At 39.6% G+C, this 25,112-nt stretch overlaps 1 protein-coding gene across 1 annotated transcript in view; it reads left to right on the plus strand.

Moving 5' to 3' along the window:
• Prkar2b (protein kinase cAMP-dependent type II regulatory subunit beta) overlaps positions 1-25,112 on the plus strand; it is an 82,960-nt gene that overhangs the window by 26,200 nt on the left and 31,648 nt on the right. The window contains exon 3 of the mRNA XM_013152394.3: positions 23,354-23,406. Coding sequence (XP_013007848.2) covers positions 23,354-23,406 — 53 coding nt within the window. The remainder of the gene's footprint in view (positions 1-23,353; positions 23,407-25,112) is intronic.

Below are 25,112 nucleotides of genomic sequence, written 5' to 3' on the forward strand. Positions count from 1 at the left end.
TAATACATTCTCTTCCCCACGCAGCTCTTTTGGTAGAAACTCGTGTATGGATGTGCATTGCATTTCATTGTTGTAACTCACTTTTTCTTGTCTTTCATAAATTGACTTCTGCAGTGTTTGAAACTGGGTTTTCAGAGTTTGGAAGGTTCTGTCTTAGCGACGGTCAGCTCCTGTGCCACCTGTTAGGAATTCTTAGAGGGCACAGCCACAGTCTGGTCAGTGCTCCGCCCTCAGACCTGGGAAATCCTGGTAGTGGTATTTGCTGTTGCTTTCACAGACTTTGCTAAATGTCATTTAGCTCTCCTCAGAGATTATTTCTTACTTTAGAAGTGAAAATGGGACTCTAAATTGTGAATTTGTTAATTTTCTTTTCTCATGGAGTTAATTAACCCACTCTTCAGTATTACCAGCGTTGAATTTTTAAGAGCTGTTTTATAATTTTTTTAAGCATTTGGAGAAATTCAGACATGAAAATCTTACCTACTGCGTAAAATAACATATTGAAACTCACAGAAGTCACTCAGAACATCATCACACAGAAAGTAGCGAAATAGCAGAAGTTCAAATCTTGTGTTGAATCTGATTCAGGGAACATATGCTTCCTTGATTCAGGGAACATATGCTTCCTTTTGTTTTGTTTTGGAAATATTTTGTATCTTGGAGTTCATTATGCCTACTTTAAAATTATTTCATGATAAGAGCTTTTAACCCTCACATTTTTGCTTTTTCTTAGAGGTCATTTTCATATTAGTTAAACATATTTGCTGAAATGACTATAGTTAACATTTGTGTTTTGATTTTTGAAGTCTGCTTCATTTTGTGTAACATTTGGAGCTTAGTAATCACCAATACTTGACAAGGACTGTTGGGAAAATATTGCTCTCACTAATTAACTTACTGATTCATTCAACAGTCCTTTACTGAGACCCTTTTTTGTACCACGTTTAGTGCTACAGAGGCAGAAAGAATAAGATTCAGCCCTTGTGAACTTCTCAGCATGGCTGTTGACCGTGACTCATGGTGGTAAATACCTTAATATCCACAAAGCAAGAAGGGAAAGGCATAGTTCTTCCAGGGCAGGCGTGGCTCACAGGCAAGGTGCCATTTGAGTTGGTCTGTGAGCTATGACTTACATTTCATTGGGAGAATAAGAGGAGAGAATATTTGTGCTTTACCACTAATGGCTAGCTACTTTTATTCAATATCATTTTGTAAAGTCTTACTTCCACAGTATGCTGTCATTTTTGCCTCTGCCATCTAGGGCTTTATGGCATGTGGTGAGTAGCTGCCCATAACCATCTACAGCAGGGAGTTCTATTTCTGCCTTCCATTCATCATCATTTCATGGTATTACTGTCTGCCTTGCCCAGGGAGCCTTTGAATTCATACAAAATGAATGGAGTGCTAGCTCTGCTACCTACATAACTGCTTACGAAAGGTGCAGGTGTGTTCTTAGTAATCTTCTAAAGCTCAGTTTCTTCCGGTACAAAATGAAGATGATACCTTTCTCAGAAGATTATGGTAGTAATTAAATAGTAGCCAGTAAAAAACACGCAGCACCGTATTCTGTCCGGTTTGGCTTCGTGGTATCAGCCTGCTGTCCAGAAACATCTGCATGGACAGGATATTTGGGGAGGTCAGAGGCAACTTGTGGGGGTCACAGCTTGACCGAGGATTAGATAGGAAGATGCCACCCTCAGAGAGAGAGTGAAATCAAGTCAAAGTGTTCTACAGAGGCAACAGTGTGAACACAGAGCTGCGTACGGGAGAGAGCAGAGCAGGTGCCATTTCCATGTCACCTGCCTCTGCTTGCCTGCCCTCCGTGCTCTGGCCTGCTGGTATGCCTTAGGCAGGCTGTGGCGGGATGAGCAGGCCACGGAGGTGTCAAGTCTCATGTTCCTTTTTGCTAGCCCCAGGGATGCTGATAAACCTTTCGAGGCAAAGAAGGAGTTAGCCTGTCTCTTGAACTTACTTGCTTTTCCTCAGAGGTTTTGCTGAGCCTCCAAGGTAGGAAGAAAGGAAGGTATTAGTAAGACAGTGTTGTGACCATTTCCGGTGGGGCAGTGGAATGGGCTGTCACGCTGTCACCACACCTTTGAACACCAGAGGACTTGGGAGATGGTATGTGGACCATGGGACACCTGTATATCATTGTTACTGCCTCTAGAAGGAAGCTGGGGAGTCAGGTAGCTTTGCAAAATGGATAGGAGAAGAGTCTTCATCATATGGACGGCCACGGATGGCAGAGCCAAGAGGGTGTCATTGGGGTGAGGAGTTTTAGGCATGTTTACTATTAATGTTTGTCCAGCTTTTCTTAAAGCCAACTCTGAGTTCTTCACAAGAGCCCTTTAGCCTGCGGGTACTCACCTGCAGTGCAGAAAGGAGTGTGAGGTACGTGTGTAGAGGTCAGATTTGCTGCCATTATTTCCGTTAATTCACTTATTCAGTGAAGGTCCACGTGTATTTAACCCTGGGCTGGACCCCAGAAAGGCAGACACGGTTTGTGATCTTAGGGCTGTTGTTATTGGCTCTGTGATTTGGGCACAGTTCTCATGCCAGTTTCTGTACAACTGCGCTGTGGTGCTAATTCATGAAAAGGATGCACGCAGAGCGTTTTACCATAACACCTGACACACAGTGAGTGCTAACCAACGGTATAAATGTTAGGCTCAGGCTCTGCTTGTCAAATTTTAATCTAATAAATTGCCGTAGTATTAATGTCTCCTGTGTAATGTGTCACACTCAATTTTAATTGGCCAGAGTAATTTTGTTTATCTTTTCCACTCCCCTACCCCAATTTTGGGTTGACTTAACATTGTATCTGTGGGAGGCAGCAGGGCTTTCCCCTAAAGGTAACAACCATGGCTCCCCTAAATTGTCAGAAGGATTTGTGCATGGTTCCTTTGAGAACAAATTGATCTGGCTTTTAAAGTGGAACCTGTTATTTGAAACAGGTACGTTTCCATGCAGCCGCCCCCCTCCGCCCCTTATCCATTTGCACCAGCTGCTGCTTGGACTCTGATAACTCTGGGCTGTTACTGCCACTGGTCTGGAGTCTCCGGAGTGCAGAACTGAGTTTACCTTGGATCGTCAGTTGATCAGGGTTGCTGATAGTTTTAAAAGTAATGTTTTAACTGGAAAAAAAATGTGTATTCAGTTCTTCTTCCTCAACTTGTGAGAATCAGGTTTTTCTCTCCTCTACTCCTCCCCACCCTCCTTGGTTTTTTTTCCTTGCCTTCTGTCAGGAGTCAGTAGAGAACGTTGATTTTGGCGGTTGTTGTTTTACAGGAGACAGTGTAATAAACCTGATAAGAAATTAAAATATAAGTTAATGTTATATTGTTTTTAGAACGATGAAAAAGGAGCAGCTTTTCATTTGAAAGGCCAGGCCACCTCAATAATTGTTCTGCTAGTCCTAACTGTTAGCAGTTATGAAAAGTCTTACTGGGCCGGGATTTAGCTCAGTGGCATGAGCGCCTTCATTGCAAGCACGATTGTGAGTTCGATCCCCGGGACCGAAAAACAAAAGTGTTACTGACTTTAATCAGAAAAGGTAGAACTGACTTTTTTAAATGTTTTCAAACAATTCCAAGTTGCGTTGCCCCTTTAAACACAGAGGGTGATAGTTTAAGAACCTGATGACATAACCCAGAGTGGCAGGATGTGCACGCAGCCAGTGCCCCTCACCTTGATGCCGTCTGGCCACTTCTGAGCATTCTCTCTGGAGGCTGTGCTGGCTTGCAGTGAGTTGGTCGGAGCATCGGCAAACCTCTATCCACCACATCTGCTCTGTCTTCCTAAACACAAGCCTTTCAAATCACCCTTCTAATAGTTATTTTCACTTCATTCAGATTTTATGAAGCTATTACTGCTTTTTTTTCTTCCTGCACAGTTACAGGAAGGAATTGATCTAATGAATTTTAAGTATAGTCCGTAGATTTGAAGCAGTTTTTGGAATTAAAATAATGAGAGTTTAAATATCTGTACATCAAATAGAAGGGCCATTCAGAGACCATGCCAGGAATTGAGTTGGTTGTGTCTGTGTGATTTTCAGGATCATAATTATTAACTACCACATTCCTTGGCAGTTGAGGGTCCTATAAAAAGATCAAGTTGTGTCTCTGTGTGTAACCCAGGACTCTGCACAGTGTGAAAGAGATCCAGTAGGTATCCTCCCATGATGGGGGAGAGCCACGTGAGGATGTGGACTGCGGGAGGTAGGCATGGTGGAGCCAGGGGTGGGAGATGAAGTCCAGCTTCCATGAATTGCATGGTAACTCTTTTTGTTTGTTAGTGGTGTTTTTGGTCTTTTTAATGAGATAGTATTTCTTACCATAAAGTTCAACCAGCAACATTTTTCCCACATGGAATCTGTGTGCATTGTTGCATATGTCTTTCATAGATGTGATGATTGTGTGCATTTATCTTTACATCATTAAAAATTGTAAAGTACTGTCAATGTGTGTTTTGTGGTTAAAAGTCAAGTAGTACATAGGGGTATAAAATGCAAACAAAGGATCCCTGTCTGTTCCATTGTTCCCAGTTCTTATCCTAGAAATAACCACAGCTACTATTTTTTTGTGTACTTTCTTGAGTATTTGTATACATATTTGTATTAGTTGGACTTAAAGTTATATCCAGCTTTGCACATTTCCTTTTTCACTCAACTATATATTACATACTACTTTGTATATCCTTACACATAAAGCCACCACCTTCTTAGTAACTGAACAGTGTTCTATATCCTAGACAGGCTTTAAAATTTGTATGACAAGGATGTTTAGCATTTAGACACCTTCTATCTTTGCATAATTGTGCAAGTACATCTACAAGGTATATTTTTAGAAGTGCAATTGCTTATCAAAGGTATAACCATATGAAATTTGTCTAGACATTGTCAAATTGCCCTCTAGAACTGCATACTAATTCATATTTCCATCTAATACTTAATATAGTATAAAGCACTCAGTATTACAGAATTTTAACATGCCTCTCAGTTTTATAGATCAGTTTTTGTTTCAGTTGACATTTATGGATATACTCTTCATTATTGTTGATCGTTTATATTACTTTGTGAACTTTCTGTTGATTTCTTTTTCTGTATTGATTAAAGTGTTTGCTTTCTAAGGTTACAAAGTAGTAAGTTTGAATGTAGGCTTTGATTCTCATTACTCGATTAAAGATTAATTTGAACTTCAGTTTATTATAGGTAAAATGTAATGGTAAAAGTACCTAACTTGTGGGGTGTTTTTAATTGTGAGATAATAAATATAAAGCACTTAACACATTTTCTAAAATATAGTGAAAATATGATGCATATTTGCTAGTAGCATTACTAATACTACTGGATTTAAAAAAATTAAAAAGGAGATTTGTCAAAATCTTCATAGTATCCATATAATTGTTTGGTTTTTCTCTTTTACAATAGTAATTTAGTTGTATTATATTTTTCTGTATTCCTGGAATGAATTCTTTTGTGTCAGACATTGATTATGAATCATGTTCTTAAAATATAAACAACACATAACTCAGCACAAATCAGAGCACACTTTTCAACACAGAACCCAGCTCTGAATTGGAGGCATTTCAGAGAGCATTGGAGAAAGAACTTTCCTGCTTTAGTTGAGTTGGTCAATGAGTAGCTAGGATTTATCTAACTAGAAATGGTTAATGGAAGCACTTACTGATAACATCAGGAGGTATTTCTCATAGGTCACACATGCTAGTTAGTGCTTACAACAAGCTGCCGTTGTTCCACTGAACCTGTGCAACAGGGAACTGCATGGAGAAGTGACATTCTGTGTCAGCCTTCTCGTTTTCCTGGGTACTAATACCACATAGACTTCATGGCTTTTAAAATAATAATCATGGTTTTATGAAACCACCAAAGAACTTTTTCAAATGTAGCAAAATGTTTCCTGTTTTAATTTGTACCTATAAAGGACAGGTGCCTCTCTGAAATATTATTTTGATGATACAAGTCTTATTAAGTTTAATTTTAGATAGAGTATAGCAGGGAAAGGAAATCAGTACATAAAAGCATTTGTGCAAATCACGTGTTATGACCTAACTCATTTTCCTTCATCAAATACTGGCTTCTTCCTTTTTTAAAAGGCAAAAGTACTAACGGTATTAGAAATGCAATACTGCATAAGGTAAAGGTGGTTTCTATTGAAAAAGTAAGAACTTTAGGTTCTGTGCCTTGAGTCTCTTTTGTATTTAGACTTGCATGTAATTAGAACCTGGTATTTCCATGAGAAATACAAAAGTTAGTCACTTATCGAGGTCCAGTTACTTTTCTTTATGCTTTGCATTCATTCATGCATTATCTTCCTTCAAGCAGCTCTGTACAACAGGTGACGTCCTTTGCCAAGGTTACAAAGCAGCCATGGCAAAGCCAAGACTCAAATGTAGGCCTTCTGCGGATGCAGCCAGTGTTCTTTCACGTGGGCTCATGCACTGCATAACAAAGTTTCCGTCAACACTGAACACGTATCTAAAGGTGGTCTCTTCCTTTCCTAGAAGAGACAAATTGAGATTCAATGATGTTTAATCATGATCGAAGGTTACATATTTAATAAGTGACATAAAAACGACCAAGCAGAGAATTGCCTAAGTCTGTCTGAACCCTGTGCTCTTTCTCCACCCTGTAAATCATTGTAAATGTTATCAGCAATTATAATTTATGCTCCTACCCTCATAGAGGACTTCGTATTTCTAACCAAGTTGTAAGTTAGTAGAGTCCAGGGACTTTATTTACTCCTTGCCTGTCTCATAAACACCAACTGCAGCCTTACATACAAATAATCAGTAAGTGAAAGTTTCCGTGTATCCTTTTTGCTAAAGCTCGAAGCATTTCAGAGCATGGTACATACGATAAATAAAAATTTAATAAGTTAAAATGAATTATTTGCAGGGTACACGTGTCATTTTTGTAAAAACAATAAAACCCTGTAAAAAATACTCGGCAGTAGTCCTGAAATCTATGGACCATAAAAATGAAATTGAAGACAAGGCTAATCTCATTTGTCCTGCAGGTTTGTTCATTTGTTCTGCATAATTTTGTGGAAGAGAATCATTTCAGTTGTGCAGATTGTTTTTATCACTTGAAATTTTCTGGTTAATATCATAGATAAATGGTGATGGGTGCTCTTGACCGAGCCACATGGTCCCTGAGTTAATTGTTGTTATCATTCTGTTGGAGCTTGAGTGAGTTTGCTGTTTTGCAGATGCTCCCTTATTAATGACTGCTGTCATTTTGCTGGCGATTTTTGATAGTTTGTGGAACATTACCTGTTTTCCTTGCTGTGTGATCTTTTTGCACCAGTGTTCTCCTTAACTTCTGACTTCTCTGATTGCAAGTGAAACATAGGCTGAATTCAATCAAGTAAAAACAGTATTGAGATAGTGATAGGCATGCTGTTCTCACAAAATCAGCAAGCCTTCAGGACCTTGGGAGCTGTTAAGGATCCCTCCACCTCTTGCCCATGATTTCTTGGGCTACTTTCTCTGTGTGGTGGGGAATAAGACAATCACAGCTCCGCATTGTAAAGCAATGGCCTCCAGAAAGAGCCTGACCTTATCTCCCCTCTGATTCAAGCCCCCAATCCCATTCAGTGAAGGATTCTAGTCAGCTCTGCCATCCTGAATTGACATGGAAGCTGTCTGCTTTGTCCATCTGGAGTGCGCTGTGCACAGGGCTCAGACACTCTGGACTAACTGGCTGGCCAGTCATTGCAGAATTATTAGAACTGTGTCTGCCAGGTGATTCTTAGCTTGGCTGTCCTGAAAAAGCTGGTGACCTTCCCTGTCACAGGCAGCTAGTTACTTCTGTTGGTTCAGTGGGCATCCTTCTTGGCCTAAGAGAACATCTGCAGTTTGCTCAGTGCGTTTGCAGTTAAGGATAATTGACCACTCCTGAGCTCCTTGTGAGTGGATCTTGTGCCATGTGTCTGATCACTTGTCCTCTGAGATTGCTGGGACCCATAGAAATACCCCAGACAAACAGTACTTCTCCTCAAAGGAGTAAGCCATTATCTTGCATATCAGTTCATCAAGCAACTGAAGGAGAAGTTCCAAAGGTGACGTAATGCTTCCCATTTATACCTCAGGTTTCAGAGAGAAAGCGGGAGGTTGGAGGTCATTGTCATCTGTTTATACCTGCTTCCTTCACATTATATAAATTAATTTCATTTTTAAATCAGATCATCTTTTTTTTTTACTAGAGTTACAGGGTTTCTGATTTATAAGAAGACAGGTCTTTTGTGCAGAAAGGTTTGTGGAGTAATAGGTAACATTTTTCCTAGCTGTAGAGGAAATAGCTTTATATCTACTTGAGTGTGCTCGCACTTTAGTTGAATTCACAGATGTTCATCACTGGTTATTAACTTACTATTTGCAGGCTATTTTCAAATGCATTTTTTAAAAGATTTTTTAGAGTAAGGAAAGTACAACCCTGCAGAAACTAAATATGTACCACGACTGTGACATCAGAGTTGTGAGGAGCACAGCCACGTCGGGTCATGATGAATGTCACCTACCCTCATTCTGCTCTGCACATTTCACACACAGCACCAATGGAGAGGAGCCGTGTTGTGCGATGGATGAGGGGGACGTGGGCTTCTGTTCCTGCAGGCTTGCTGGGTTCCTGCCTCCTCTGTGAGTGTGAGCCTTCCTTCCAAGGCTTACCGGTGCCCAATTCCGTACAATAATGCTTCTGATGGAAACTAGCAATAATCTCCAGTGCTCAATAGGAGAAAATTTTTCAGTGGCGGATGGAAAATTCCCATTTTGAATTTCTTATGAGAGTATAGATAGATTTATATCTGTCTTCAGCAGTGGCTTCTTCTGCGATTTTCAAGAATAACACATTGACTTAGTCTCCTAAGTCTTGTGTCGTATGCTGTGTTTAGAATTTAGCCCCCATAGATAGATGGATTCCACTGAAATAGTTGAATAAAATGCATTCTGTTTCTATACAGAAAGGAACCTCTCTCTCTAACTGGTGCATTTGGTTTTGGGGAAAGTATCAGGGAGGATGTGGCTTTGAGCAGAGCTTTCAGGGAAGAGTAGAGTTTTAATAGGTGGGAATGGGTTGTAGAAGGAAAAACTCTCCCAATGAGTAAACCAAAGCCATCCAGGAAGTAGTGAACAGTCGAACAGTTGTCCCCAGTGGGATAGTGAGAGAGCACTCACAGTCTGGAGCAGATCCCTAGGCAGAGTCCTGTGAAAGTTGCGGCAAGGGCTTGGGCTTTAGTCTTTTTGTAGGGAACCATGAAAATATTTTTGTGAGAGAGTAAAATAGCAGATATATCCTCCCCCAGAATGATCATGATGGATCTGCAAGTTTCAAAACGGTCCTTGCAGTCCTCCCGCAGTCCCGTCATACAGATCGTTTCCAGGAAGCATCTGAGCGGAGGTGATCCCTCATGGGGGTAGCTGCACGTTGTGATCTGGTGTGCTAACATGTGTGTGGACCAGGAGGAGATGAGGGAGGCAGATTGTTTATGGTTTGGTTCAGAGGTATCTGTCACCCAAAAGGTTCCAGAATTCACAGGTAGCTCCTGGAAGATGGTAGGCTCAGGGCGGCAGTGATGCCATCATGCATAAATGAACCCATTGATAACTTCCTAGTGTGAGGCGCTGTTGGGGGATGCGCCTGGCTGGAGGAGGTAGGTGCCTGTGGGTGTAACCTGGAGGCTGTGTCTTGTCCCACTGCAGTCCCCTCTCGGCTCTTTTCCTGTTCTCTGCTTCCTGACTGCTGTGAGATAAGCAGCTTTCCTCTCCTGTGCTAATCTGTCTTTCTGTCTTGAGATTTCTGCCCTGGAGCCAGCCAGCTGTGGTCTGAAATCTCTAAAACCACGTACAGGAAAAACTTCCTCCTATAAATTGTTTATCTCAGCTATTTGTCATGGCAACAAAAAGTTGATTCACTCACAGATTGTGTCACCCCATTATGTTGTGACTATATGACAGACACATTGTAAGCCAAAGTTCAGTGTTTTAGTTTATGAAATCTTTTAGAGAAATGAATAGCAGAAACATCTATAGTCTTAAATTAACCAAATGTTATTTAGAATATTTTGCTATTTACCATTTTAACCATTTTAAGTGGTTGTGTGGCATTATAACTGTTACATTGTAGTACAGTAGTCAACCCCACATCCATCAACAGTTTTTCATCTTCACAAACCAGAACTCTACCCTTTAAACACCTAACTCTAAATCCCACCCCCAGTCCTCCTTGCGCACCACTTTACGCTCTGTCTCTATGAATTTGAGTACTCTTGCTGCCTTACACAAGTAGACTTACACATTTGTCCTGTTATGACTGGCTCCTTTCATTTAGCATAATGTTCTTAAGGTTCATCAGTGCTTTAGCCTGTGTCAGAATTTCCTTCCTTTTGAAGAATAAATAATTCCCATTGTAGGTACTGTGTTGTGTTTATCCTTTCATGTTTTGATGGACACTTGGCATTTCTTAAACATTTCACTACGTCGAATACTCCGGCTATGAAAATAGATGTACAGAATCTGGTTGGATCTCTGCTTTTGATTTTTTTGGGTTATGTACCCATAAGCGGAGTTACTGGAATATGGTAAACCCGTGTAATGTTTCGAAGGATTGCCGTATGACTTTCCACAGTGCCTGCATGATTTTCCATTACCACCAACAATGCGCAAGGCTTCCAGTTTATCCACATTCTCACCAACATTTGTCCTGTTCTGTTGTTGCTGTTCTGTATAATAGCCAATCAAATGAATATGAAGTACTATTGCATTGTGATTTTGATTTGCCTCTGTAAGGATTAGTAATGGGTGACTCTCAAAGACTTAGTAATGGGTTAAACATACTCTCATTTACTTTTGTTGGCAATTTATATGTCCTCTTTGGAAAAATACTTGTTTAAGTCCTATGCCCATTATTAAATTAGATTTATTGGTTTTCTATTGTTGAGTTATGTGTTCTGGATTTTAATCTCTTAAGCGAATGATTTGTGAATGATTTCCATTTTTGTGGGTCAAATATTTGTCTTTTTGGGGCACCATATGTTCTCCTCATAGATTTGAGTCTCTATTTGATGTCTCATTCCCGTCAGTTAGTTATAAATTTCTCTTAGTCTTTGTTTATCAGGCATTTAGTTTATTTCACTTTCATTTTCACTGAAAAGTTACTTATTCTGTTGTTCCCTTGTATGAGATAAATCCATTTTGAGGATTTTCTCTGATTTTGACTTTTCATAGTTTGACTATGTTAGGTGTAGTTTCTTTGTTTTTAGTCTGTGTTAAAGGTCATTAAACTTTCTGAATCTGTCAGTTAACATTTTCATGAAATTTGAAAAGTTGTTGGCTATATAGCTGACATTTTTTTCCTGCTCCTTTGTTTCTTTCTTCTGTGGAATTGTTACATGTAGGTTAGAGTGCCTCATGTTTCACAGATCTCTGGGGAACTCCATTTTCTTCCTTTCTTGTTGTTTTTCATATTGAATAATTTCTGTTGATCCATTTTAAACTTACTTGATTCTTCTGCCAGTTAAAATCTGTTAGGCCAATCTAGTAAATTTTTCATCTCAGTCATTGAAGTTTTCAACTCTAGAATTTTCATTTGATTCTTTTTCATAATTTCTGCCTCTTGGAATGTTTTTTTATTTTATTATTTTTTTATTTTTTTGAATCTTTTTTTTTAGTCATTTCACACATGAATTGATTAAACACGGCTTCCTTTACCTCTTTGAATTGTCACTTTGAAACATAGATGTGAGGCAGTTGTGAAGTAGTGCTGAGGGTAGGTTTTTGCAGTCACTGGTCAACCTTCTCCTGCAGCAGAGCTGGTAGATCCACCATGCTAACTAAGCTGGGGTGGGAAGTAGCCCCAGTGCAGCCCTGTGCAGACCCATAAGCTCCCACTGTTCCAACTGGAAATTACTTAGTAGTTTTCATGAATAAAGACCTTTTTTCATTGTTTGCCTTTGGTTGGTTTTCAGACATCTGATTATTTTTAAAGCACTAATTTTCATGTTGTTTTTTGTGGGGAAGTTTTACCATGCTGCTCACGCTGCTGGGCTGTACCACTGAAGAAGGTTTTTAAGTACTCACATTATAAAATAAGCCATATTATTACTAGATTGAGGTTGATGGCTAGTCAGTTTGGCTTTTATTTTTTGCTTTTTGTGTGGTGCTGAGGATTAAACCCAGGACTTCCCACATAATAACACTCACTTATCACTTAATTATTTTTTATGTGAATGTTTTTATTTTCATTAGAAACAGTTTTATAACAGCATTGTTAATGAGATATATTTCAGGATTGTTTTCTAAGAATTTTTATACCTTGATCCTGTTAGTTGTACAAGGTGTATGTTTTTAGGAATTATTAAATTTAAAAGCTAATTTTGAAAAGGGACCGGGTACATTATTAACCAGAACCATTTCTATGTTTTGATTGCATTTTACATTTTTAAATTTTAGGAAATTATACAGTTATTTCATTTTGAAATACAAATATTTGAGATTTTACAGTAATTGCTTTTCAAAAAAATCTTTTATTTCTGATTATAAACATAGTACATTCTTGATGAGAAACGAGAAAAAAATAGGGAGACATGATGAAGTAAATAAGAATAGTCAGAGTCATAAACCAAGCAAACTGCTATATAAGCTTTGGTGTCCACTGGAAGGCTTTTAAAATGATTATTTTCTATAGATTCAAACTATACAGCTGTCTTTTAACTTCCTTTTTAAAAACCTTAGTATGATTGGTAACCATCTGAGTCAATACCAACTGTTTATATGAGTATATAACATATTATTGTTGGAAATGTAGATTTTTTTTAAAGCTGTTATTTCTTTAGATAAATTCCTTGAAGAGCAGTTGCTGAATTGGGCATGAAAGTTTTCAAAGCCTTTAACAACGTTCCCAAACTGACCTCTCCATTCCTACCCTATGGCCATCCATCAGGCAGTTTGTACCACCAGTGGTACAAAGAAGAGGTACAATCATACACGTACAATGGGTGGTTCAAGTCACCCAGCAGTGAGACATAAAAATTATGGATCCATTGTGAGCATCTTAAAGTTTCACCAGAAGTTATGAGAAAGTCAGTTTTCAACCACACATTTTCTAAATAATCAAGTTGACTAATTTATTAGCCTTAAAATGATAGTTTCTCTCAATTATATCATTTTTCTTTTTAATTAAAAATGCATTTTTATTTGTTATTTATTATATCACAAATCTTGATTCAAATCTTGATATGAGGGGCTGGCGATTTAGCTCAGTGGCATAAGCGCCTTCCTTACAAGTATGCAGTCATGAGTTTGATCCCTGGTACTGATAAAAACGAAAAAGACCAAAAAAAAATCTTGATATGAAAAAAATAACAGCTAAAGAATTTTGGATACCCAAAAGTTGATAAGATTAATATCCATATATATTATGAATATTTATGCAACCATTTAAAGTATATTATACGGAAGTATTTAAGACATAGAAAGATATTCATTAAATCTTATTAGGTTTCTTTTAAAGAGCAGATTCAAGAAATGGCATGATTTCAACCCACTGAAAACATTCGTGAAAAAATTCTGATAGAGTCCACTTTGAAAAATAGAAATGGATCTTTCTTCAGGGAGAAGATCTTATACTAGGATTTTTTAGATGGCTTTATTTCTTTTGACATTAATGAACAAACAAGATTGAACTGTATTTACTTTCCAATATGATCTATATTTTGAATCTTTATGTGTTAATATGCATCATTCTGTCTCAATGTGCTGGTATTTGGTGGTGTAAAATATGTATTAGAACATCTTATAATTACGTAAAGAGGTTTGTTTGAAAGATATTTCCCTAATACTTGCATTTGATAGTTTTATTACTAAATTTGGAAGTTAGGAATTAACTGAGCTGTTTTCTGATAATCCTGGCTGTATTTACTTCTGAATTTTTCATTGTGGAGCAGGCTGGTTAAATTATACTTGCTCTGAAAACCTACTAATAAATTAAAAGAATCTTTGTAGTTTCTGTCCCTGTCGTTCTCCCATATGTGTGTGTTTGTCATCACTGGGCTAAAAACCAGTAAGTAAAATTGTTCAAGAGGCTTAAATGGTTCTAGCTCTACTATGTCTGAGGAAGAAAATTGCATTTGAGAAATGTGCCTATTTTATTCGTTATCAGGTAGTGTTTAGATTTACATTATAGTGTGATTGAACGTTGCAGACCAATGTAAGTGTCAAGAGATGATCGCATTATTTGAACAATGGGAGTATTTGCACAAACTAGGGAAACTATCTGTTGGTACTTAAAGCAAACAATTGGAGTTTTTTTAATTTCTCCTTGGTTATTACCTTCTTAAAATCAGTAATATTCATCAAATATAACGCTTTACAGTCCTCATTGGATCATTTCAGTGAAGTACAAACATAATTTCTTTTCTAGTAGTGTTTGGTACACACTGATCACTTGCTGTCCGCTACCTACTGATGTTCTACAGAGTATCATTGAGGAATTGTGATGATTAATAGCAGATAAGTAGGTGGACTCTAAAAAGTTAATGATATTCCAAATACCCCCTTAATTACCCTCCAGGCTCTTTTTGTTATACTGTTTATCATGCTCTTGGTCATTTGTGAGTAATTTTACTTTTTCTTGAAGAAAGTTTGCTTTACTTTTAAAAATACTTTTTAAAATACCCCAAAATTGGGTCCCTGAGTCATATGCGTCTGTCTGTCTTTGGCCCCTGCATGTTGTTAATCTTCTTACAGCTTTCAATAAGGGCCATGGTGAGGTATGAGGGGCCATCATCCCACTTAAAAGGGAATGAAGGTCATTCCTGGGACCCCACCGGCTGCTCATGGTATCTCAACAGTGAGGTTACCCAAGCCTGTTCTGTTCTGGAATCCTCACCTTATAAGTGTCCCTTGTTTATAAGATGCTTTCCTGAGGCCTCTGGAGCTTTGTCGTCTTAACTGTGCCATGCTGTAATTAATTATTGGTGTTCAGACTGAATGTCCCCATGTAAATCATGTGATAGAAAATTCATTAGTGATCCTTATACATACTAAATAAAGCCTTCATACTTTGATAGATAAATTTAGAATAAATATTCACTTACCCAAATGTATGTGAGTTCTGACCTAAGCTTTTGTTTTTCCTTCAGAAGCATGTTTGAAACAGATGTAGGTGGTTGTGGCTTCTGTAAGCTCAATAATAGAAAAGTAGCTCGTGAGGGGCAGATTGTTGTCTGTTGCAGCTGTCAGTTCGAACGTTTTGTATGTCAGCATCCCCAGTCCAGCTGTGCTCTAAACCTGACAGCTCATCTGCAGGGTGACGGTACTCCCTGATTACGCCGTCCCTTAGAAGAGTGGTACACGTGTGGAGGAAAATCGTCTCTAGACACGTGGAAATGTAAAAGGAGGAAATCAGCCCAATTTGTAGTTTTATTCTATATACCTCTCCTGTGAAATAGAAATAAAAATAATAGTTTTGTAATCAAGATCCGTGGTGGTTTAGTAAAATTGAACATGTTTAATAGTGAAATAAGAGGAATTTGGAGGGGGGGGATTGAAGCAGGGCCTTGCTATGCAGCGAGGCTGCCTTGAACTGTGTTGTCTTAGCTGGCCTGAACTCACAGCAGTCCCCTTGCCTCCGCCTCCTGAGTCCTGGGCCACTTGCATGCACCGCCATGCCTGCCCAGGAAAATTTTATAGAAACTTTATAGACTTGGGGATTACACATTGTATTTGGGAACCTACGTAAATATGAAGGTTTAAAACAGTTTTACAGGAAACTAGAAAGGTGATTTGTGGCTGGCTCATTATTAAAGCATGATCAGTATTCTCAGAGAGAGGCAGAACAGAGTAAATAGAAAGGTATTTCTGTTATTTCAGCCAAGACAGTACTATAGACACAATTAAATACGTCGACTAAAGTCTTTGTAGTAAAATTCTGCTGACATAAATACAGCTGATGTGGGAATTAAATATTCACTTATGTACTAGTAATGAAAGGTGCCCAAATTATTGCCCAAATTACTGAAGGATACATTTGTACTGCTCTTTTTTTAGCTGAGTCGTAGTCTATAAAAGGTAGATTATAATAACTTTTAATATTTTGACGCAGGAAGTAATAAAATATCAAATTATAAATTAAATAACCAAATACTCTATGGAAATGTGAAGCGGTTTTAAGGACATTTTAATAATTCTTTTCTGTAGGGCCAGAGATTTAGCTCAGCAGCATAAGTGCCTGCCTAGCAAGCTCAGGTTGTGAGTTTGATCTCTGATACCAAAAAAAAAAAAAAATTCTGTTCTGAGTTTGTAAGATAGCCCTATTCTGTAGATTTTTAAGTTCAGGATCCATTTGTAGTGGGATCAAACCCTGGGCAAATGCTCTACCACTGAGCTGGCCCCATCCTTCCTTATTTTTAAGTAAACAGGTCAGTTTTAGACCTTTCTCCATTCACCTATGAAAGAGAGAGAGGGAGATCTAGACCTTGGGTCAGGATCACTGTATTTGGTACCACTGTCTTTGGTAGTAATAGGAGTAGGGATAGGAATACAGACTCTCCCCTCAGGTCAGGGCCCTTAGCTGATTTTTGTTTTGTTTTGTCTTTTTATCGGTACTGGGGATCGAACTCACGACTGCCTGCTTGCAAGGCAGGCGCTTATGCCGCTGAGCTAAATCCCCAGCCCCCCTTAGCTGATTTTTAATAGTCACCGAATGAGAGGACAGACAGCCACCTTTTGTTCTGGCTGTGAGCCCGTTTCCTTGATGTTGTCAGGGCTGATCACGGTACTCTGAGTTCCTCACCTGGCAGTGTTGTGGTATTATCACACTTCACCATCTTGATGTTAGGAAGGGCCAAGTCACGTATGCAGGGAAATGTCATGTATTCCCTCTTGGTGGAAGAGGCATGGGTCACTGCCTCTCGGAGCCCTCGCAGCCAGCCAGTGAGCATGGCCTTTGGGACTGGTAGCGTTCCAAACTTGGAGGCCCAGTTTGCAACCCTCAGCAAAGACCACACCGAACAAAGTACCCACTGTCCTGCGAGGGACACTATGGGTGAGGAAGAAATAAGCATACATTGTTTTAAGTCACTGAGATAGGAGGACGCCTGTGCCCGTGTCCACTTGGCACCAGTTCGCGTCCTGAGGGCAAGGGAGAAGATAATTCTGCTCTCACCAACTAAACCAACTGGATTTCTTCCACCATTTTTTTTTTTTTTTTTTTTTTTTTTTTTTTTTTTGTCTTTTTCATTTTTATCGGTACCGGGGATCGAACTCACGACCGCCTGCTTGCAAGGCAGGTGCTTATGCCGCTGAGCTAAACCCCCAGCCCCACTTCCACCATTTTTCTGACATTGCTCTGTGGCCAGTCGGTGTTTCAGGAGGTAGGAATACAGGAGTTCTGTACTCAGCCAGCTTTTGCTTATCCTTTGTCAACTATTTAGGGACTCTCCTGCACCATGAAGCCTTTTTCTGTCTTCCAGGCAGCTGGCTGCTCCTTACCTTCTGGTTCCTACAGTGCTTCGCACGTAACATGCCTCCAGTGGCACTGATACCATCGTGACAGTGCTATTTCTGTCTTTCCAGGCTGGACTTTTCTATAAATGTTTTAGGTATATATACATATATAACTCAAAGTAAACTTAAAATACATGGACAAAAAATTATATGTTATTTATAAAATGTAAGGAAAGAATGTATATATGTACAACCTCATCTTTTTACTTACACATTGGTAGATCTGTGTGGCGTTCCTCTATTCTTTGTGTCATCCTCACATTTCTCCCCACAGTGAATGTGGCTATTTTGTATGGTAAGCATGTACTAATAAGAATAAAAAATTTAAAACTAAAATAAAAATTACAATATTTTTGAAATAATATGGGTTCCTATGGGGCTGTTTGCTTGAATGGGATTTGAGATTAAAATGGGAACTTTTGTATTCGGGGCACGTTCTCCAAATGCCCCAGCTCTGCGCATTTAAAATGACATCAGATACATATCAAATTACCCCGGGCAGAAATGTGAGTGAAGAGGGGAGGGAGAGGCCTGTTAACATCGCTGTTCTCTTCCCTCAGCTATAACTATTACATTTTTATACCTGTTTTTCTCAATCTGTCTTCCATTATTGCCCTTCTTAAGTCGAAATTTTTAGCTCTCCCCACAATTGCTCCTAGGAAATTTTACTACTGCACAGATACACTGTATATCTGTTTATGTATTTAATATGTATTTGTGCTTTATACATAAAAAGTAACTTATTTTGCCCCTAAAAATATTTTCTTGGCTGAGATGTATGATTTATTTACACCGATACTTATAAAAGGTAAAAATTTCCCTCTTGTAAGAGGACAGTTCCACTTCACTAAGCCAAGTCTAACTACATTGTCAGAACTCTGTTGTCTTAACACACCTGGGCTTTTTTGATTGCTTTATTTTAAGCCGATTATTATTTAAATAAGTACGCTAAAATCTAAAGTCTGTTGAGAACATTAGGAAATTGACTTTCATGTACTGTGTAGAAATCAGGTTTCCCCCCTGGTTTGAAGACCTCTGAATCATGCACTCTCCTGTTGAGGCCACATTCACCTTTCGTTCTTTCAGTGAGTATCTGCGGAGATGCCCTGTGTGTCAGGCTGTGTCACAGTGAGGACCCGGGGTGCCCGCGGGTCCTTTATCCTCTGTTAGCAGAGTGCCTGTACGGGTCGCATCTACTTGTCTAGTGCAGATTTATTTTGACTGCACAGACTTTCCGACATTAGCAACAAAGTGAAAAGGATTCTTGGTGAAAAACACTTTGCCTGCCATGCTGTTTAGTACATGAAAAGACTGTAGGCCACACCCTGAAGTTGGTATAGTTCTTCCATTCTGCTTGTTCTGCAGTCTGTGATAGTTGTCAGCCTATCCCAGTGCTCGCTGCTTGTGGGCAGGGTGAGAATCTGCCTAAATTCATGGCCCTTTCTAGGCAGCCAATATAGTATCTGAATATACACAACACACCGGGGGACCTTCAGTATAGGGTTTACTTAAAGAATAAGGCTGTGTGTGGCACCGGTGTTTAGTTGCCAAGGAATGAAATACAAGGTTTCAAGCCAAAGTTCAGATGGTCTAAAAGGTGTGGGCCAAATGCACTTCTGCGTGAATAGGAGGTTCTGTGTGCTATCTGGCCATCAGGCAGAGCCTGGCTTTCATTTATTTGTTGCATAAATATTTACTGAGCTCCTAATCTCTTCGGTGAATAAGACAGAAGCTGTCCTCGCTCTCATCCTCCACGCCCCCATTTCCTGGACAAACAGTGTAGGACATTTTCACGCAGAGCAGCCTTTCACTGATCCATTGGGCACATGGTGAGCCTATAACACGTATGCCGCTGCGAGACATGACATCATCTCCGTTCTTCAGGACATCGCAGGCTTGCTTGCTCACCATTCATTCACTGACAGGTGTGCTGAGGCAGGCAGTGCCCTGCGTCAGTGCTGGGAAACAAGAGAGACCACAAGAGCAGCCAGTCCCTGAGGGGCGTGTCTGAAGGGTGTGTTATGCCAGGCCGGTGATAGTGCACTCTTCCCACTGTGTCAGGAAAGTGCAGGGCTGAGCACGGAAGTGGAGTGTCCTGAATGAGCTATGTGTACTTGAGAAGTCGGGGCCAGACTCTGCCTTTTGTGTGTGGGGGGGGGGGCGGCTGGAGATGGAACCCAGGGCCTTTGCATGCCTGCCAAGCACTCTGTCACTGAAATACCCCAGGCCAAGATAGGAGTTTTGATCTGCCTTTTTAGCTGTGGCTGAGGAGAAGGGATGTCTTACAGAAGAAAATGGAGAGAGTTCCAACTAGAGGGAGCAGTTTGAATGACTGTAAAGAGCTGTAAGGGGCACAGCAGCTTCACAAAGAGCAAGTGCTTTATTTTGAGTTGGCTACAGGAGGTGAACTCTAATCTAGTGAAGCAGTTGCAGCATGAATGCCAGAAACTAAATCCTTATAATACTTGCCCAGTAAATAGATTAATGCGACAGCCCAGAAACAGACAAACATACATGTGTTTATCACGAAGCAGAGAGATTGTAATTTATTTTATTCTGAAATTACTGATACGATATTTGGAAAATGAAAAGTTTCTAAAAGAATCCAGTAAACCACCTACTGTGTTGTAATGCGTGTGTTGATCCTACTAAGTAGGCCTCAGTACTCAAGGGCCCTGCGTTTGGTTACTTGGTTAGTTACTGTGGTTAGTCACTGTGGTTGGCTGTCTGAAAGTCTGAATTTTTCAAGATAGGCTCATATTTTCTTTTCACTCTTGGCCCTATAAACTAGGTAGCTGTCCTGTCTGTGAGATTGTTTATCTGTGGGGAAAGAAAGTCACAGGGCCACACTGTAGATGTCCTGATGTCCCCGGGAGAGTTGCAGCCAGTTTGGTTGAAGTGACCCAGCCACATTAGCAGGACGCTGTGTTGTGTGTGTGTACGTGGACATCTCAGGCTGTCCAGTCCAGTACCATTAGACAATCTGTTTATGTGACCGTCTCTCTTAACCTCCCATTTCCTGCTCACCAAGCAAACTTTTAATTGTGATTTGGCACCTCTGGTTTGGTCACAGGAGAAACCTGGCTGGCTGTGCTGACTCCATGCTTCATCCCGGAAGTTAGTTACTTAATTAAATTTCTGCTTATAGGCAGCAGCGAGGGTCTCAGAGCCTGCCCTAGGAGATAGGCTGCTGCTTTTGGATTTCTGAGACAAAAGGTTGAAGTCTAAGCATTGTGCTGGTAAAGTCACCAAAGAGTCAAGTGTTGAGTAGTAGTTGAGGGCAAAGGTTTTCGAGTCAAGGCACTCAGAGTCCTGTTATCAAATATGGGGCCTGTGCCTTACTAGGATGTGTGACTTTGGCCTGTCTGTGTCTAGCTTCATCTGTCAGATGATGACGTTAGCATGTTCTCCTGTAGTGAGCTGAGTAAGATAATGTAACTAGATCAGGATTTCTCAGCCATAGCATTTTGACACTTTGGGCCAGATAATGCTTTGTTTGAGGATGTTGGAGACATTGTAAAACCATCCCTGATCTAAACCCACTAGATGCCAGTAACTTCCCCCAAATCTCCACAAATGCGACAATCAGAATATCTCTAGACATTTCTAGATAACCTCTGTGCAGGGCAGACTCAGACCTGGTTAAGAACCCATGGGCCAGGTGTGTAGAGCAGCGCCTAGAGAAGAAGACACAGGAGCACGAGGTGCTAGGGGAATGGCGGTGGTGGTACCACAGTCATGACAGTGACCCTCGCGATGGCAGCCCCAGGCCTCTGGGAAGACGTTTGTTAGCCTTTCGTGGGTCCTTTCTTCTTTCAATTTCAGGATCTGTGTCAGAATAGATTCTGACTAGACCCAATAGTAAATGTAAAGACCTATCTTTAAAAGACTGAAATTAGCTTTGCAAGTAAAGAAACCATGTCCAAACTCAAAAGCAGCACTCCTGTGGCGTTTAACATTAGGTTTAAATCACACCGGAGCATTTTCTTCCTTGATAGATGTCACTACATTAAGAACAAACATAACATAATCTGTTAAAACTTTATAGTGATCATTAAAAACCAAAAAGGATTAAACGATTATAGTAATGTAACAGAATGGTACTAAGAAACTGGCTTAAGTACATAAAATAGCAACCAGATATTACCCATAGAGATGAAGATAAAAGAGGAAATATGGTCAGCCTATAAACATTTGAAATTTTCAAACTTAATTTTTAAGAATGTAGGTCTTTTAAATTGGCAGTAAAATTGGAAATAATGTGCAGTTTTCGCATATGATGAAAGGAGCCTTTTTCCTCTTTATTCATAGGATAATGCATGGATCCAACCCCTCTGAAAAGAAACAGGGTCATTAATATGTTTTGAAATTTGTCGTGCCTTTTACCCTCCCAAAATAACGTGTGGGGATTATGCCTAGAGCATAATCTGAAATGTAAACAAATATTTATGTAGGAGGATATTCACTGCAAAATTTTAGTCAAAGCCAGCCTAAGTGATTAGGCATTAGGGAAGCAGTTAATTGCGGCATGTGATAAATAATCAACAAACCTTAAAAACATTATTTACTGTTTCTGATGACATACAAAATTCTTACAGTGCGAAGTGGAGAAAAACAGTTTTAAAAATTGAGTATTCGGGTCGCTGCCGGTCTGGGAGAGCCAGCCCCAAGCTCCTGTGTGAGTCAGTGCCTTTGGTGGACTGCGGAGGGAGAGAACCAGGCCCTGCAGGGAGGAGATCCTGCCGGACACCAGCTCCCTGCTCGGGCTGAGGCAGGCCTGGGAGGGCCACACCCAAGCCTCTTCCCCTGAGTGCGCGCCTTTCGCTGACAGCAGAGGGAGAGAACCAGGCCCCACAGGGAGGAGATCCCCTCCTGGAACCATATTATTTTCATTGTTTTGGGTTGAGTTTCTTTTTTTTTTTTTTTTTCTGTTTTGTTTATTTTAACTGTGATGGCATGAACAGCTATTTAAAAGCTAGCAAGACATGTCATGGAAGTCATTGTATATTTACTACTGGCTTGTTTTGATGTCCTTTATTGCATTCATTGTTTTGTTTTTATTGTTTCTATTCTATTTTGTTCTGTTCGATTTTTACTATGTCCGAAGGTGGTATCTGCAGCTATTTTGAAGACAACAAAGGCATTGTGGTAACTATTGTTGATTTCATAAGGTTTTGAAGTCCTATAACATTTATTCTGCTTTATTTTCACTGATTTTATTGTTTATTTTTCTGGCTTTTATCCTCTTTAAAATAAAATAATATTCAATGTAAACAACTCAGAATAAAGACTGGAAGGAAATTTGTGGATTTCAGTAGTATTTTCTTTAAAAAGTGGGTTGTGAATAATGTGTGAAAGTTGCTCATAGCTGTATGATTAAATTGATCATTTAAATCAGCTGTGGTGGAACATGCCCATAATCCCAGCACTCAGAAGGCTGAGACAGGAGGATCACCCTGAGTTCAGGGCCAGCCTGGGCTACATAGAGAGACCCTGCTCCACCCCCATGATCATTTCATGGCTGACTGAGACTTTATTGCATTTTTTAAAAGATATTTTTAACTCTTAAGCATTTTTTTGAGTTGGAAAGCGGGTTTAAGCTTTGAGTACAAGAAAGCAAAAAACAGTGGTCAATGTCTTAAAAATATAGCTTTGTATTCTAAGAAAATCCTTATAAATTATGAAAAGAAATCAATTTTGCGATTAAACTGCTTGCCCTAAAATTGATGATTTTTTAAATGCCATGACACCTTTTGTTCATTAATTGTAAAAGATACATTTAATGTTTTTTGATGAACAAATCTTAAAATGTGTGTTTTTACATTTACAGTATGTGCGGAAGCATATAACCCTGATGAAGAAGAAGATGATGCAGAGTCCAGGGTATGTAACTTGCTAGTAAATGGCATTAGTGACAGTCATGTGCTTTGTAAGGAAAATAATAATAAACAAAGATGTTAACAAGCATCCACTTTAATACGAAACGATGGAATTATTTTGATTATTTCTTTTCCTAGTCCTGTCTTTAGTAGCCTACTTCTGCTTGAAGTTCTGTAGAATTATTTTCACACAAAAAATACGTGTCTTTGGATAAAAGGAAAGAAGAACAGTATATTGCTCATTGCACTTGTAGTGTTTTTTCTTGTTTTGTTTGTTTGCAAAATATATCCTGGTGATGAAAAATGGTTTTTAGTGATGTTTTTCATAGAAATAATGTAATTTTTCTTAGAAAGTGTTTCTAGTGAAGAAAAATACTGAAAGAGACGTCTGCTCCTATAACAGAAGCTTACTCTGAAACAAGCAAGTAGCAGTAAAATTATATCTACAGTATCAGTGCAGCAGTTGCTGTTTTTAAGTCTGTGGGTCTTGATAATTTGCTCAGCAGCTACTTCCTTGGAGGCTGTAATGTTTTTGTAAGAACTTGACTGGTGTGGTTTGACGCAGTGTGTAAGCTGTGTCCTTTAGCTTGGTTCTCCTCTTATTTACTCACTAAAAAGTAAACCAAATAAGAGATTACTGTGCCTGGAGATAGAAAGTACTAATTTACTTTTTTTTTTTTTTTTTGACTGCATACTTTGCAAAAGTCTCCATGTCTCTTTGGCCTTAAAAGTATAAACAAAAGCCTGTTTCTCAAGCCCTGAAATTTACTTCAGTAAGATGGAGTTTTACTACAGAAAAGCGGACAGTAGGTCCCTAAGTCATCTCATCGAGAAGTTCTGTGAAATGTGTAGAAAATCCAGTGAGGGAAAGAAGACCCTGAAGTCCCAGCACCCGCTGTGGCTCCTGCTCCCAGAACTGACTTTGATGCAGTCCACGAATCCCTGGTTGGAAAATACGTTGCTTTAGGACCAAAACATTTCTGCCGATCTGATGTGCTGTTACCACTTGATGGAGTATGAACACGTGCCACTGCCTGTCTTATTTAGGTAGCTAGCAGCGGCAGGAAAGGTGACATGGAAGATGCATCCTTCTTATCTGTGGACAAATGTGTATGGTACAGTTTAGCAGCTAAGTTTTCAGTGAGTGGTGTGAATTAGTAAAAGTCTAAATAGAGAGCATTTAACAGTACAGCCTAGAAACAAGGTGTAGTATCTCCTTGAGTCAAAGGTTGTGAGACCTTAAGAGGAATTTTAGCCACCACTGAATCCAAGAGATGGGTAAAGTCTTGTGGTTCGTTTGGAGAGATTATTTTCCCCACTACTAGGGGAAAGAAAACTTTTTACTTGCCTGTGTAAAAGAACCTAATCACATTGAGATACACAAAAAGGAAAACAAGGGGAGAACTTAGTGGACAGATGTTTAGAGATCTTATTACTCCTAGTTAGTGTTCTAGAATTCCAAAGCCATCACTAAGAGCCATCACTAAGAGGCCGGAGCCAGCCTGGGGCTCTTTAGCAGCGTCCCTAGAGGACCAGAATTTTGCCTCTGAAAGGCACCAGCTTCCGGTCACCCCTTTTGCTGCGCCCTTGAGTGCTCACTGCCCGATGCACAGGTGTTTCCCATAGCGCGCTGGTGGGGTTCAGGTCCCCGAGTCCAGATGAGGTGTCGCAGGAGCCACTTGTGTCAGGAGGGCAGCAGTTACAGGAGGA

The sequence above is a fragment of the Cavia porcellus genome, unplaced genomic scaffold, assembly GCF_034190915.1.
Source record: "Cavia porcellus strain 051 isolate PalLab524CR breed Dunkin Hartley unplaced genomic scaffold, mCavPor4.1 scaffold_2, whole genome shotgun sequence".
Taxonomy (NCBI): Eukaryota; Metazoa; Chordata; class Mammalia; order Rodentia; family Caviidae; genus Cavia; species Cavia porcellus.